Source organism: Pristiophorus japonicus, chromosome 3 (assembly GCF_044704955.1).
Source record: "Pristiophorus japonicus isolate sPriJap1 chromosome 3, sPriJap1.hap1, whole genome shotgun sequence".
NCBI lineage: Eukaryota > Metazoa > Chordata > Chondrichthyes > Pristiophoridae > Pristiophorus > Pristiophorus japonicus.
In genome coordinates, this window is record NC_091979.1 from 274,925,256 (window position 1) to 274,941,921 (window position 16,666).

Genomic DNA, 16,666 nt, shown 5'->3' on the forward strand with positions numbered 1-16,666 from the left:
TATTGCTAGCTCAATTAATTTTAAGTCTGAGATCGTTAAATTTTTTTTGCTGGACAAGGATATAAAAGGATAAGAATACAAGGTGGGTGGGTGGGGTTAAGATACAGATCAGCCATGATCTAACTGAATGGTGGAACAGGCTTGAGGGACTGAATGGCTGCTTCCTAATTCTATGTTCTGTACTTACTGATCACTTTTGTGAGGAAAACCCTATTATGACCCACGGGCTGATTTCAGTTGAGATGACGGTAATGAAATGAATCTGAGTATGTTTAACATGTGCTTGTTGGTGTAATAACTTGAATGCCCTTCCATTAGAAGCAAACTTCAGTGACACATCTCTGACATCTGGTTTGTTTCACAAATGACCTTCCTGTGAACCATGCTATAGTCCGGAATTGTGAAGTAGAATAACTTGTGACTGAATTTATAAGTTTCTGAAAACTGGTTCAGTGGGCTGATTTCACTAACTAGTATGATGTGCTGGGAATTGTAAATCATCTATTTAAAAAAAGGATTTAACATGCTCCATTAGGAAAAATGCTTCAATTCAATACATTTTTAAATGACTTGCTTTGTTGAGATTTTTTTTGCACCAGACACTGGAATTTTGACTGGAAAAGGGTATGCCGAGAAATCATGTGCTGTTTCCCAATAGGGAAGGGTTATTGACAAAATTGAGTACCGGGTGGAAGCATCCAGCTGGTTAATGGGCTTTGAAATTACTGAAGTCATGCTGCAGAACTTTACAATTCCTACAATATAACCTGTAACTGTTTGTAACCTAACAATAGGTTAGACTTGAAGAATGTCATTTTTTTTAAACCAAAAGGTGTTTTATCTATTTTTTTAAATTTCCTGACATAACATCCATGGGGAAACTGCATATTTTGTCAACTGCATATGAAGTCATTACATATATTTTAAGCTTTTTAGTAAATATTTTAAAAATTGCATTTATCTATCATACTTTATACGTTGTGGTTGAAATATTTCTACAACCTTCTGTTGATTTTTGTCAGTAGAAATGAGGCCCTTATCAGCATTTGTTTAAAATCTATAATTTATTATTTAATAACATGCTGTTGGTTAGATTAACAGCCCAGAATGTATGAATTCTGCCTGTTCCAGTATGGAGTTTTTTGAGCAGGGAGGGCCAAACTGTCAGGTTGCAATGTTGCCTCAATAATGTCAAATATTTCACTTCTTTGTAGTACTGTACAACTGGAGCATTCAGACATGGCTTATTTTATGGATCCTTCCTGAAAATTAGGCCACTGACATGAAAATCAGTTCTCTTACTTTGTATCATAACTACAGTCAGTTTGGAACGCAATGCTTGATTTGCACCAAATGTGCTTATTGCCTACTCCTTTTTTAAATAAAATCTTGTTAGCTCAGTGATCTATCTGCTTGAATTCAATGCATGTCTGATAAGTTATTGTATCTGTACTCTATTGCCCAAGGTAGTTATGCTAACCATGTTCTGTTCACATAAACTAAAAATGACTCTGTTTAAAGTAACCTCCGCAATATATCCTCTACTTGTGTATAACTTAATGTATCCAGGATCATTAATTTTACTTAAATTAATACAGTACTCAATTTCCAAGTTAGTGTTTATTCACTAAAAATCAATTTTCAGATATGGATTTTTATATAGTATTGTGCACAGTTAACTTTTGTTTAATGTGGTACACTTAAAGTTTATTTTCTTGTATCATGGTTCAGTAGGTAAAGACATTGCATGGTGTGGCATTGAATCAAGCACATGAGAAGTTGAGGCAGGATCGTAGTGGAGCAGCTAGTTGTTGGTCTTTATGTCAGTGGGTTAGGGACATGAAATAGTTATCTGGTGACCCCATCTGAAACTGTGCACATGGATGTCTGAGGATGGGGTTAATCTATGCTGAGCGTGCCAAGTGGCTTCTAATGCTCAACATGAAGAATGCATATGTGCTATTGCTGCAACCATACCTCTGTCACTAGGGAAAAGAGGTGAAAATTAGACCATTCATTTGGTAGATTGTTGTGGAAAGTGTGGAATGGTTGGTAATGCTGAAAAGTTCTACCTTAAAACTAAATTCTACACTATTGTTGTAAAATGTTGGAGTCTGTTATTAAGGAAGCAGTAGCAGGACATTTGGAAAAGCATAATTCGGTCAGGCAGAGTCGGCATGGATTTATGAAGAAGTCATGTTTGACAAATTTGCTGGAATTCTTTGAGGATGTAACGAACAGGGTGGATAAAGGGGAACCAATGGATGTGGTGTATTTGGACTTCCAGAAGGCATTTGATAAGGTGCCACATAGGTTACTGCACAAGATAAAAGTTCACGGGTTGGGGCTAATATGTTCACATCAATAGAGGATTGTCTAACGAACAGAAAACAGAGTTGGGATAAATGGTTCATTCTCTGGTTGGCAACCAGTAACTAGTGGGTTGCTGCTGGGACACTAACTATTTACAATCCATATTAACAACTTGGAAGAAGGGACCAAGTGTAACTTAGCCAAGTTTGCTGACGATGCAATGTGTGAGGACGACACACACAAAATCTGCAAAAGGACATAGACAGGCTAAATGAGTGGGCAAAAATTTGGCACATGGGGTATAATGTTGGAAAGTGAGGTTATGCACTTTGGCAGAAAAAAAATCGAAGAGCAAGTTATTAGTTAAATGGAGAAAAATTGCAAAGTGCTGCAGTACAGCGGGACCTGGGGGCTCCTGGTGCATTAAACACAAAAGATTAGTATGCAGGTACAGCAAGTGATCAGGAAGGCCAATGGAATCTTGGGCTTTATCGCAAAGGGGATGGAGTATAAAAGCAGGGAAGTCTTGCTACAGTTATATAGGGTATTGGTGAGTCCACGCCAAGAATACTGCGTACAGTTTTGGTTTCCATATTTGAGAGGATATGCAGGTGCAATGTCCAAAATCCAGGTTCCGGACCGATTGGTGGCAGGGTCGTCCATAATCCGTAAAATGTTCCAGAATCCAGACCCGGCCAAGCTCGAGGTGCTGTTGCTGCCCGATCTTGGACCTCACCTCTCCACCGCTGCCCGATCTGAACCCTCATCACAGCGCCGCTGCCCGACCTTGGGCCTCTCCACACCACCCCTCGCTGCCGCGCCCGACCTCGGGGCCTCCTCGCTGCCCGGCCCGCCCAGCTCTTCTTTGTTGGCGCCCAGCTCTTTGCTGGCGCCTCTGCCCCCACCCCCCCCCCCACCTTCTGACGTTCCAAAATCCGGAAATACCCAAGCCTGGGCTTGGGTGTTTTTGAATTTGTGACTTCAGAAAGACATTCCAAAGTCTGGCAAAACGCAAAATCCGGAATGGCCTCGGTCCCAAGGGTTCCAGATTCGGGACGCTGCACCTGTACTTGCTTTGGAGGCAGTTCAGAGAAGGTTCACTAGGTTGATTCCGGAAATGACGGGGTTGACTTATGAAGATAGGTTATGCCTCTAATCATTGGAATTCAGAAGAATGAGAGGTGATCTTATTGAAACGTATAAGATTTTGAGGGGGCTTGACAAAGTGAATGCAGAGAGGATGTTTCCACTGATAGGGGAGACTAGAACTAGAGGGCATGATCTTAGAATAAGGGGCCATCCATTTAAAACAGAGATGAGGAGAAATTTCTTCTCAGAGGGTTGTAAATCTGTGGAATTCGCTGCCTCAGAGAGCTGTGGAAGCTGAGACATTGACTAAATTTAAGACAAATAGACAGTTTCTTAATCGATAAGGGGATATGGGGAGTGGGCAGGGAAATCGACCTGAGGCCATGATCGTATTAAATGGCGGAGCAGGCTCGAGGGGATGTATGACTTACTCCTGCTCCTATTTCTTGTTATGTTAACACTCTATACAATGTATATGTTATGTAACATTCAGTGTTCATGTGTTTGGGGAGGACATAAGAACATAAGAAAAAGGACAGGAGAAAAAAGTTCATATTTGTTTTTCTAACATTCTACCTTTTGAATCGTGTAATTTTTTTTCTATGTAATTACCCTAATTTAGCAATATATTGAGTAAAATAGGCCTATATTCTTGGAAGTTTAGAAGAATGAGAGGTGATCTCAATGAAATGTATAAAATTCTTCGAGGGCTTGACTGGCTAGATGCTGAGGGGCTGTTTCCTCAGGCTGGAGAGTCTGGAACTAAAGGCCATAGATTCTGGATAAGGGATTGGCCATTTAGTTCTGAGATGATGAGAAATTTCTTCACTGAAGGTTGTGAATCCTTGGAATTATCTATCCCAGAGGGCTGTGGATGCTTAGTAGTTGAGTATTCTGGACTGATATCAATATATATTTTTGGATACTAAGAGAATCTGGGGATATGGCTCAACCATTATCTTCTTGAATGGTGGAGTAGGCTTGAGGGGCCTACTCCTGCTCTTATTTCTTGTTTTGTTAAATCTCATTTTAGAAGTTACAACCTAGGAATCACTAAGCACTTGATGTGGTCTAGGCAATAATTATCAGATATGTTTGAAATATGTCCCTTTTTTAGAATGGATAGAGCTTGCTTGGGGTGGCTGGGTGTGTGGAGTTGTATGGTTGGACAGTGTGACATCATCTGACTTGTCTTGTCTCTCGCAGATGTTGAGGACCTGCCGCCATCAGTGCAGGAAAAATTGTTTGATGAGGTGCTTGATCGGGATGTACAGAAAGGTAAGCAGTTTATTAGCTTGTTTTTCCCCAAGTCTACTTGAATCAGTAATATTACTAACATTTTATTAGACTTTAATTATGAATTGTACGGAGTATCCTTTTTTCCCCAATTATTGTTCTGGGATTGATTCAGAACAGTAATAAAACTCAACGCTTGCTATAAGGAAGTGATCTGAGATAGAGGATCAGGTGATGTAATGAGTTAATATAACTGTTCTTCTGTCATCGGGGTTCAAATGCAGGGCATGTAGACAGGTTGAAGTGGTCTCTGTCGGCTGCTTGTAAGACTCTTACTAAAATGAATTTAGGAAGTCCCAAGCTACAGTGCAAAACTACCTCTGATTTGGCACTAAATCAGCAGTGTCGTCCAGGCCAGTGGAATGGCTGATATAATAACTGGAAACTATTACACTAGTGCAGTCGTGAAGCTCTTGAGATTGGGTGTTGAGTCATTGGGCAGAAAGAGGCAGCTTTATCGTGTATTTGGCTGTGTCATATCTCTGCATCTTGAAGTGCTTAATGCAGGTGCTGGATGTCTGAATAAAAATGTTTTTCATTCCCAAACAGTAGTATCTCATCTTGTTGAGCCAAAATATTCACACAAAATTGGGAAGAGGAAGATAAAATTAGAAAAACATTAACTAACTTTGTTTATTTATCTGTACCCCTTTTTGTGATATTCTGGGTCTCCCTGCATCAAGCACTAAACTGAAGTACGATGATATCATTGGGCTTTGCTGGTTCTGTTCTGTAACAGGCCATAATTATGAAGACAGGTTACATAAATGTGGCTGGTATTGCCTTGCGTTTAGAAGGTTGAGAGTTGATCTAATTGAGATGTTTAACATTATAAAGGGATTTGTTACAATTCGAGCTATGCCATTGAGGAGTGAAATCAGGAAGCACTTCTTGCAAAAGGTAGTGGAAGTCTGGAACTCTCCTCACTCTCTCCTAACTCTCTCTCTCCTCGCTCTCTCTCTCTCCTCGCTCTCTCTCCTCGCTCCCCTCGCTCTCTGCTCGCTCTCTCTCTCCGCTCGCTCGCTCTCTCTCTCCGCTCGCTCGCTCTCTCCTCGCTCTCCGCTCGCTCGCTCTCCTCGCTCGCTCTCTCCTTGCTCTCTGATCAAAAGATTTTTTTATTGGGTAAGGGGAGATACGGAGTTGAGGTGCAGATAAGGAGTGATCTAATTGAATGGCCTACTTCTGTTCCATAAGATGTGTAAAAGCAATTCACTGTTTCATTTTGCCACTCTCACTATGGATAATTGTATGACCTCTACATGCTGCAATCTGATTGGGGACTGACTCTGCAGAGGTTTATAGGTGTGTATCCATGTTCCCAAAAGATTGGAGTACCAGCATACTGCTTTGCTTAATAGAAGACCACAGAGGTATACAAATATCTAAAAATGGCAATTGAAGCAAGAGATATTTTCTCATAAATTAAATTCATTTTCAAGTGTCTATTTTGTGAAACAAAATATTGATTACTTTTATTTTAACTTTATGTAAAGTTATTTTAATCCTTAACTATTTTGGTTTTGTAGAATTAGAGGAAGAATCCCCCATTATAAACTGGTCCTTGGAGCTCGGAAGCCGCTTGGATAGTCGACTGTATGCTCTCTGGAACCGCACAGCGGGTGACTGCCTGCTTGACTCGGTGCTACAAGCAACATGGGGAATTTATGACAAAGATTCGGTTCTGCGGAAAGCTCTTCATGACAGCTTGCACGACTGCTCACATTGGTATGAATTTTTAACTACAATTTAGATTTTTTTTTTCTGTTGGAGAAACCTTAACCAGTTTAGTCTGCAATAGTATCCTGTTGTAATTTAATCCAGAAAGCAAATGATGACTGTTCTAAAATATATTTGTCAAATGTTGTTAATCCGTATCATTTCAGTGGATAGGCAGGTTTATGTATACAACTAGTATTTCTTACTGTTTGAACTGTACATCTAAGAAAGAATCACACGTTTTGGGGGAGAGGAGTACAGGGAAATTCCCTAGGGTGCTATTATTGTTTTAATAAATCTTTTCCTTTTATAGTGCCACTTTTTTACCCCAGAAGTTTATCTGTCCTGTAATATATGCCCAAAATTTAACATGCAATACTCCAGTTATGACCTAACTAAGGTCTTGTAAATGTACTACATTATCTCCTTTCTTTTGTATTTTGTGTCCTCCATTTAAGGTATATTTCCTTTCACTATTTCTGCTTTCAAAATGTATTACTTCACTTTTTGTTTACATCAAATTGCCTCTGCCACCGCCACCTATCTGCCAATGCTGCTTGGCATCCATGACCTCCTGCATACCCCTAATTTGGTGTCCGCAAACTGCAATATTTCAATACTGTTCCCTCAGTTATTAAATGCTGATCATTCATGGGTTTTTTGTTTTGTTCATGGAATGTGGGTGCTGCTCGCAGGCCAGCATTTATTGTCCATTCCCTAATTGCCCTTGAGAAGATGGTGGTGGTAAATAACAGTCCAGTCACAGACCCTGTGCAGTACCACTTCACATCTTTCTAATGTGGAAAGTTCTTCCAGTCATATTCTGACTGGGATAGTAATCGTGTAAAGGGCAGAGGGGGAAGAATTTCTGAAGTGTGGTCTGGAGAACTTTCTTGATCGGTGTGTTTCTGACCCAACGAGGCAGGGGAGGCATTGCTGGATCTGGTTCTGGGGAATGAGGTGGGTCAAGTGAAGCAAGTGTCAACAGGGGAACATTTAGGGTACAGCGATCATAGTATCGTAAGGTTTAGATTAGCTATGGAAAAGAACAAGGAGCAATCTAGAGTAAAAATACTTAATTGGAGGAAGGCCAATTTCAGTGGGTTGAGAATGGTTCTGACCCAGGTAAATTTGAATCAAAGATTGGCAGGCAAAACTGTAAAGGGCTGTCTTTAAAGCGGAGATGGTTTGAGTACAGTTGAGGTGCATTCCCACAAGGGTGAAAGGTAGGGCAATCAAAGTTTGAGCTCCCTGGATGACGAAAGAGATAGAGTAAGATGAAGCCGAAAAAGGGGGTGTGTGACAGATGTCTGATTGAGAATACAAGTGAGAACCAGACTGAATGTAGAAAGTTCAGAGGGGACATGAAAAAGGAAATAAGAGGGACAAAGAGAGTGTATGAGAATAGATTGGCAGCTAACATAAAAAGGAATCCAAAAGTCTTCTATAGGCATATAAATAGTAAAAGGAAAGAGGAGGGGTGGGGTGATTAAGGACCAAAATGGAGACCTGAGCATGACTGAGGTACAAATGAATACTTTGCATCTGTCTTTACCAAGGAAGATGCTGCTGCCAAAGTCATTGTGAAAGAGGAGGTAGTTGAGATACTGGAATGGATAAAAATTGATAGAGGAGGTACTAGAAAGCTGGCTGTACTTAAAGTAGATAAGTCACCAGGACTGGATGGGATGCATCCTAGGATGCTGAGGAAAGTAAAGGTGGAAATTGCGGAGGTACTGGCCATAATCTACCAAGCCTCCTTGGATACGGGGCTGGTGCCAGAGGACTGGAGAATTGCAAATGTTACACCCTTGTTCAAAAAACAGTGTAAGGATAAACCCAGCAATTGCAGGCCAGTCAGTTTAACCTTGGTAGTGGGTAAGCTTTTAGAAATGATAATCTGGGACAAAATTAAGTCACTTGGACAAGTGTGGATTAATTAAGGAAAGTCAGCGCAGATTTGTTAAAGGCAAATAGTGTTTAACCAACTTGATCGAGTTTTTGATGAGATAATAGAGGGTTATGTGTATATGGATTTCCAAATGGCGTTCGACACAGTGCCACATAATCGGCTTGCCAGCAAAGTTGAAGCCCATGGAATAAAAGGGACTGTGGCAGCATGGATATGAAATTGGCTAAATGACAGGAAACAGTAGTGTTGTATGGTTGTTTTTCGGACTAGAGGAAGATGCACACTGGTGTTCCCCAGGGGTTGGTACTAGGACTACTGCTTTTCTTGATTTATATGTCTATATTAATGTCTTGGACTTGGGTGTACAAGGCACAATTTCAAAATTTACAGATGACACAAAACTTGAATAGTGAAGAGTATAGGGATAGACTTCAAGAGGGCATAGGCTGGTGGAATTGAGAGCATGCAGAAACCAAGCGCAGGCAGCGGAAGGAGCATGCGGCAAACCAGTCCCACTCACCCTTTCCTTCAACGACTGTCTGTCCCACCTGTGACAGACTATAATTCCCGTATTGGATCTAAGAACTCATTTTTAGAGTGGAAGCAAGTCTTTCTCAATTTTGAGGGACTGCCTATGATGGGCAGATACGTGGCAGATGGAATTTAAAGCAGAAAAGTGCAGTGATGCATTTTGGTAGGAAGAACAAAGAGAGGCAATATAAACTAAATTGTACAATTCTAAAGGGGGTGCATGAACAGTGAGATCTGGAAGTATATTTGCACAAATTGTTGGAAGGTGGCGGGGTAGGTTGATAAAGCGGTTTAAAAAAGCAAATGGGATCCTGAGCTTCATAAAGGCATGAGTACAAAAGCAAGGAAGTTATGATGAACCTTTATAAAACACTGGTTCAGCCTGAACTGGAGTACTATGTCCAATTCTGGGCACTACACGTTAGGAAGGATGTGAAGGCTTTAGAGAGGGTGCAGAAAAGATTTACAAGTGGTTCCAGAGATGAGGGACTTCAATTATGTGGATAGACTGGAGAAGCTGGGATTGTTCTCCTCTCAACCTTCTCTGCTCAAAGGAGATTTCGTAGTGGTGTTCAAAATCTTGAGGGGTCTCGACGGAGTAGATAGAGAGAAACTGTTCCCATTGGCAGGAGGGTTGCAAGCCAGAAGAGACAGATTCAAGGTGATTGGCAGAAGAAGCAGAGGCGACATGAGGAAAAACATTTTCAATGAGTAGTTAGGATCTGGAATGCACAGTCTGAGGGTGGTGGAGGCAAGTTCAATCGTGGCTTTCAAAAGTGAATTGGATAAGTACCTGAAGGAAGTCATTTGCAGGGCTACGGGGAAAGGCTGGGGAAGTGGGACTAGCTGAAGTGCTCTTGCAGAGAGCTGGCACGGGCTCGATGAGCCAAATGGCCTCATTCTGTCTGTGCTGTAACCATTCTGTGAAGTTCCTTTTACTTCTCTACTTTCTGCCCTCCAACCATCTCTCTCCCCATGCGTCTCCTTGTAATTTCATGTGCCATTTATTTTTGCCACAAATCCTTTTGTGGTCCTTTTACCAATTTGCTTTTTGAAAATCCATACAAGTCACATGCATTGCATTTCTTTTATCTGTTTATCATGTTATTTCTTAAGTAAATTTTGATAAGGTTAGAAATCTATGGCCAGATTAATTCATGCTTTTTCCAAGTGCTTAACAATTTCACCCCATATAACAATATATTAATAAACATGACAACTGTCTTTTAATTTCCTGGTTTATCCCTATGTATCCCTTTTTTGAAGAGGAGAGTCACATTTGCCATTCTCCAGTACTCTGGCACAAGTTTTCTTTCCAAAGAATTCTGGTAAATTATAGTCAGCCAGTGTTCCTTGTAAGCCGCACACTGCTCCAGGAAACCTGCGCAGCCAGCTTGCTGGCATTTCAATGTGAAAACCGTACATGCACGGTATTTTGAAGGGGCCACGTAGGGCCAAAAGAATTACAGGAAACATGGGTCCAAGCCCCCCCCTCTTTCCCCCCCCCCCCCCCCCCCTCTCTAATTTCCTTCAGGACCCTCTGATGTAAACAGGTCACGATGATTTGTCTACTTTTATGTTGGAGTAACTTCAATATCTCTGAACAGTAACATCTGCTAACTATTCTACACACACTTCTGGCGATTCTACAATCCTAATGTGCACTTTGTGTGTGAAAACTAAGTGTTCTTTAGCTTTTTAGCTATTTGCTCATTGTCCATGACATCATTGTGGGCTTACCCCCACCTTTGAGTGTCCTCTTATTATTAATGTATCTATACAAAGCTTTTTTTATTTCCCTTTTTTTTTCATTTTCTCCAACTCTCTCAGCTTTGCTGATCTTTTTATAGCTTTCCTGTATATTTGTTTATCCTAGCTTTTTTTAATCTACTCTCTAAATGCTAAATGTGTTCTTTAGCTTCAAATTTTATCTAATCTCTGTTTATCCATTGAACCCATACCTTTTGATACACTACCTTTCCACTTTAATGGTATGCACTTGATCTCAACTTTTCCATATCCTGTTTAAATATCTCTCTACTTTGATCTATGATTCCATTTTTATCTTTCAGTTAAAAAGGGCAAGGTTCCTTTTTATCTAGCTGGAATTTGTGTTTTTTTCACTCCAGTACCCTTGCCCTTCACTGTTTTTCTTTTCCTTTTCTGTTATAGAATCATAGAATAGTACAGCACAGAAGGAGGCTATTCAGTCCATTGAAAGAGCCGGTGCTTTCAAAGAGCAATCCAGTTAGTCGCACTCCCCTGCTCTTCCCCATATCCCTACAATTTTTTTCTCAAGTATTTATCCAATTCCCTTTTGAAGGCTGCTATTGAATATGTTTCCACCACCCTATCAGGCAATGCATTCCAAATCCTAACCACTCATTGCATTAAAGTAAGTTTTTCCTCTTGTCTCCTATGGTTCTTTTGCCATATCACCTTTAATCTGTGCACTATCATTATCGACCCTTCAGCCATTGGAAACTTCTCTTTCTTTATTTACTCTATCTAAATCCTTTGCTTTTAAACACCTCCATCAAATCTCATCCTTCTCTGCTCCAAGGAGAACAACCACAATTTCTCTAGTTTATCTACGTAACTGTATTCCCTTATGCCTGGAAACATTCTAGTAAATCTCTTCTGTACCCCCTCCAAAGCCTTCACATCCTTCCTAATGTTTGGTGCCCAGAAGTAGACACAATGTGCCCAAGTTTCGAGCCGCGCCTGGAATGGCGCAGTCCCGACCTGGACGCCCGTTTTTCGCGCCACAAAGTGCGCCTAAAAAAAACCTTCCAGATTCTCCAGCTCTCTGCAGGTCGTTTGCAGCTCAGGGCAGCGCAGCACGAGCAGTAGAGGGTGGAGCCAGGTCCCTGCGCTGAAAACAGTGCCGGGACCTCTGCACATGTGCGCTACACTGGGCGCGCATGTGCAGTAGCTCCAGGCGCCCAAAGCTGTGTGGGAGGGGCCAAAGCACACAGCCCCTGGCCGAATGGCCTCACTTGGGCTGCGTGAATAAGGCTCCTCCCACGGCCAGCTCCTGCTTCCTCCTGACCCGACTCGACTCCCGCTTCCAGCCTCCAGACCGGACCCGACCCCGACCCGACTCCCGCTCTTTTTCCCCCGCCCCCCCCCCCCCCCCCGCCCCGGACTGGACCTGACCCGAACCGACCTCCCTCCCCCGAACCGACCGACCTCCCCCGACCCGAACCGACCTCCCTCCCACCACACCCGCCGACCCGACCCAACGTCACCTACCTGTAATTCTGGTGCTGGGGACGGGCCCTGCCCGAAGCCCCCCCCCATCTCTTTCTCCCCCCCCCCCCCCCCCCCATCTCTTTCTCCCCCCCCCCCCCCCCCCCCCCATCTCCTCCCCCCACCATCTCCTCCTCCTTCTCTCCCCCCACCATCTCCTCCTTCTCTCCCCCCACCATCTCCTTCTCCTTCTCTCCCATCTCCTTCTCCTTCTTCCCCCCCCCCCCATCTCCTTCTCCCCCCACCATCTCCTTCTCCTTCTCTCCCATCTCCTTCTCCTTCTTCCCCCCCCCCCCATCTCCCTCTCCCCTCTTTCTCCCCCCCCAATCTCCCTCTCCCTCCCCCCCATCTCCTTCTCCTCTTCTCCCCCCCCATCTCCTTCTCTTCTCCCCCCCCCATCTCCTTCTCCTTCTCTCCCCCCCCCCCCCAATCTCCTTCTCCTTCTCTCCCCCCCCCCCCCCCCACCCCCCAATCTCCTTCTCTCCCCCCACCCCCCAATCTCCTTCTCTCCCCCCCACCCCCCAATCTCCTTCTCTCCCCCCCCCCCCAATCTCCTTCTCCTCTTCTCCCCCCCCAATCTCCTTCTCCTCCCCCCCCCCATATCTCCTTTCTTCCCCCCCCCCCCCCCCATATCTCCTTTCTCCCCCCCCCCCCCCCCCCCATCCCTCGCTGTCAGAAACACAGACACTGACAGACACAGAATGAGAGACACTGACAGGCACACACTTGGGGGGGGGGGGCATCCCAGCACGCTGTTGGAGGGCTCCCGGTGCTGCAGTCGGTAAGGAGAAAATGTTTTGTTTTATTTGATTTAAAAAAAAAATAATTATTTCTTACTAATTTCTTTTGATTGATTTATTGATTTATTTATCATTTATTATTGATGGTGGCTCTTTATTTGTAAAACTGAAGTGTTTAATGTTTGTAAACTTCCCTTTTAAACCCCCCCCCCCCCACCTCCCATTCCCTACGTCTGATTTGTAACCTACGCCTGATTTTCTAAAGTGTAGACAACGTTTTTTCGAGCATACAAAAATCTTCACTTACTCCATTCTAAGTTAGTTTGGAGTAAGTTTTCACTGATGAAACTTTGAAAACAGGCGTAAGTGGCCGGACACGCCCCCAAAAAAATTCTGTTCCAAAGTGAAATTGTTCTAACTGACTCGAACTGGAGCAAACTAAATGCCGAGAATTCCAATTTCTAAGATACTCCGTTCTACACCAGTTGCTCCTAAAAATCAGGAGCAAATCATGTCGAAACTTGGGGCCAAAACTCCAGCTGGGGCTGAGCTAGTGTTTATAAAGGTTCAGCATAATTTCTTGGCTTTTGTTCTCTCTCTCTCTCTCTCTCTCTCTCTCTCTCTCTCTCTCTCTCTCTCTCTATTTATAAAGCCCAGGATCCTATATGCTTTATTAACTGCTTTATGAAACTGTTTGTTCACAAGCACCCCTGGGTCTCTATTCTTGCACCCTTTTTAAAACTGTACTATTTAATGTGTGGTGTCTCTCCTCATTCATCTGCTGTGTGTGTGTGTCCCCATTCCACCAGCCTGTCTGTCTTGAAGTCTATTACTATCTTCCTCACTGTTTACTACACTTCCAAGTTTTGTCATCTGCGAATTTTGAAATTGTGCCCTGTACCCCTAAGTCCGTCGTTAATGTTTATCAAAAATGGTTGCACTGAATTGCTTTGGGGTCAAGATCAAGGGGCCATAGATGCACAATTAAGAGATTTAGAACAGAGGGGTGGAGAAACCTTGGAGAATTGTGTGGTTGTGGAGTTGGTGGTTGAGGCAGAAACTGTCAACATTCAAGATTAAATTTGAATGAAAGGAGATGGGAATTGGGTGGGTAAATGTGTTTGGAACTATTTGTTTGTGTGGAAGGTAAATGCCAACACACACTGGTTAGTCCGAATGGCCTGTTTCTGTGTTGTAACCTGTATTTCGATTATAATCCCAATTGTGTCTCGCCACCCCCATTTTCCATTTCGAACCTAATGTTTGTCATCTCATCACTTGTGGTCTTTCTAGTATCTTTTAATGGCATGATTTCAGAATGAAGCCTTTGTACAGTCGAATGGGTGAAAACCAAAGGATGGGAATGTCTGAAACAAATCGGGTTAGCAGTTGATGTCATGCAGCTGAAGCACACTGGGATATTTTATAACATCATGAATTCAGCTGATATAAACTGCCTAAATCAGTAAATGCCTCAATCCAGGTGCTTGATATACATAGGACTCGCTGTTCAAACATTATTCTTAAAATACTTTTTCTATTACTACTTTTTATTATTTTTAGTCTTAGCACTTTTGCCTCAGCCAGAAAGTTGCATCAAATCCCACACAAGGATTTGAGCACATTATCCAAGTTCACACTTAAGTGCAGTACTAAGGGCGCATGTTGCATTGTTGGAGGTTCTGTCGTTTGCGTAAGACATCAAACTGAGGTCCCACGAGCCTATTCCATTGGATGCTGAAAATCCTATAACACCTTTTTCAAAGGAAAGCTGGGAGTTTCTCTGCCTCCTGGTCAACATTCTTTCCTTACCCATTAGCACCAAAAACTGATCAAAGCAGTTCATAGGCATTCTATTAATGGGTGTGTATTTGACCCGTTACACATTTTGTAGGTTAACTGAAAAGGCTGTATTGCATACATAAAAAAAAAAACTTGTTCATATTTAACCATGAAGGGACTTTGGTGTTGAAGTGCAAGATAACAGGTTCATTAATTGCAAAGTTTCCAGTCTTATAACCTGCCATAATATTGTTGTATCTAATTGTTTTTCCTGTCAGGTTTTATACACGCTGGAAGGAATGGGAGTCTTGGTACTCTCAGAGCTTTGGGTTGCATTTCTCTCTGCGGGAAGAGCAGTGGCAGGAGGACTGGGCATTCATTCTCTCGCTTGCAAGTCAGGTAAATAGTGACTTTTCTACTGTCTTCCATAAATATCTTAAAGATGGATTTATTTTCGGCTCTGCATTTTGGCATTTTGAACTGCTGTCTAATTTCTTTAGTGGATCCTGAATGAAATAGAGCATCATGCATCCAACTTAAAATGAGTGAACCTTTCAGAGCTACCTATTTTAGATTATTTTTTTATGCTTTAACATATGAAGCTGAAATCACCATCTGTTTAATCTAGTCCTGTTGATCCAAGGACAAGGTCATCATGCAAAATGTACTAACTCTGAGCACATCTCCAAACAATGGAGCAGTGTGTTTTAAATGTTTTAGTTCTCTTTCTTGCTGTGAACACTAATTAATTATATTAACATTTTTAAACTGCTCTTTAATGTGATTATGGCTGAAATGCTTGAGTGTTGAATAACTCAAGTTAGGTGCACCAGTTGTGTAGCTCGCTATAAATCACTAATCAGTTACAAGGTTTACTTTGGGTAAATAAATGATTCTAAAATGTTTGTTTTAAATATACATTCAAATATTTGCATTTGAAAATGGCCACTTCAGTCCTCCAGCAAAAGTGGAAATTCAGTTTAGAAATCTTTGGGCAGACACGAATAGTTTGGGTATTTTAAGATCTAGTGGAAAATAACTGTTTTTAAAAATATTTAAAGTTTTTTTTAAGGTATCCAGTTGATTTTTTTTGTGTTGACCTTTGCACGGTGCTTTGTAATAACTTGGTACCCATTTGAAAACTTTAAAGTGATTTCTTGTTAATGAAGTTGATTCTGGCATCAAATGATATATTTGGACTTGATTTTCATACTAAATTGATTGAAAGATTTTTTTTATTGTTTAGCTTTTTTGTTACTTAGCTTAGACAATTAGGCTTGTGACTGGAGTTTTTATTTGTGATGTGTAATGTGGCACTTGATTCACCTGACATGAACCAGCTCAAAAACTAGACAGCCATAGCACTAGGCATGTCATTAATTTTTGGTTTACCATAAAATATCAAACTGAACAGACAGTTTGTACTACTGCCAACTGCTTTATTTCACTTTCTGTTGAAGTTAAATTGATCTTTGAAGTAATTGGAACAGAATAATACTTAATCTTTTGGCCTTTTAGGCAACCTGACCCATCAATCACTTACCAAAGTTTGGAGTTTCTACTAAAAAGATATAAGCATGTCTGTCTAAGGAACTGTATCTTTGCATTAAACTTAACACTAGCACATTGTTAAACATTAAACTAGGAAGGATTATTTGCGATTGAACCTTTGCTTATCAGGGTAGTTTTAGCATCAGGTCAGTTAATGGTTAAACAGTACTTCAACCTTTTCAGCAATCTTATCTCCAAACGTTGCAGAGACATAAATCCTATACGTTTGCTACAGTTTTTCCTGCAGGACTAGGTAACCTCCTTGCTTTTGTAGGTTTTATCATGATCTAAATAAGAACCTTTTATGGTTCCTTTGAACCTTTTCCTCTTACCATCTAAGTATTGAGAATTTTTTACAAAATCGTCCTGTTCTAATGGGAGAAAGATTATTTAGCCAAATCCTGATGCTCAGTTTTTATTTTTGTGATGAGTACGTTTTTTGGTCGGTAATGCTACTAGAATCATGAAATGTTACAACTATTTA

The 16,666-nt window shown here is 41.6% G+C and overlaps 1 protein-coding gene across 7 annotated transcripts in view; it reads left to right on the forward strand.

Annotated features, from left to right (window-relative positions):
* LOC139260295 (ubiquitin thioesterase ZRANB1) overlaps window positions 1-16,666 on the forward strand; it is an 85,789-nt gene that overhangs the window by 57,779 nt on the left and 11,344 nt on the right. For all 7 annotated transcript variants that reach the window (XM_070876734.1, XM_070876727.1, XM_070876729.1 and 4 more), the window contains 3 exons: window positions 4,609-4,680; window positions 6,225-6,423; window positions 14,910-15,030. In XM_070876734.1, the coding sequence (XP_070732835.1) occupies window positions 4,609-4,680; window positions 6,225-6,423; window positions 14,910-15,030 (392 nt within the window). The remainder of the gene's footprint in view (window positions 1-4,608; window positions 4,681-6,224; window positions 6,424-14,909; window positions 15,031-16,666) is intronic.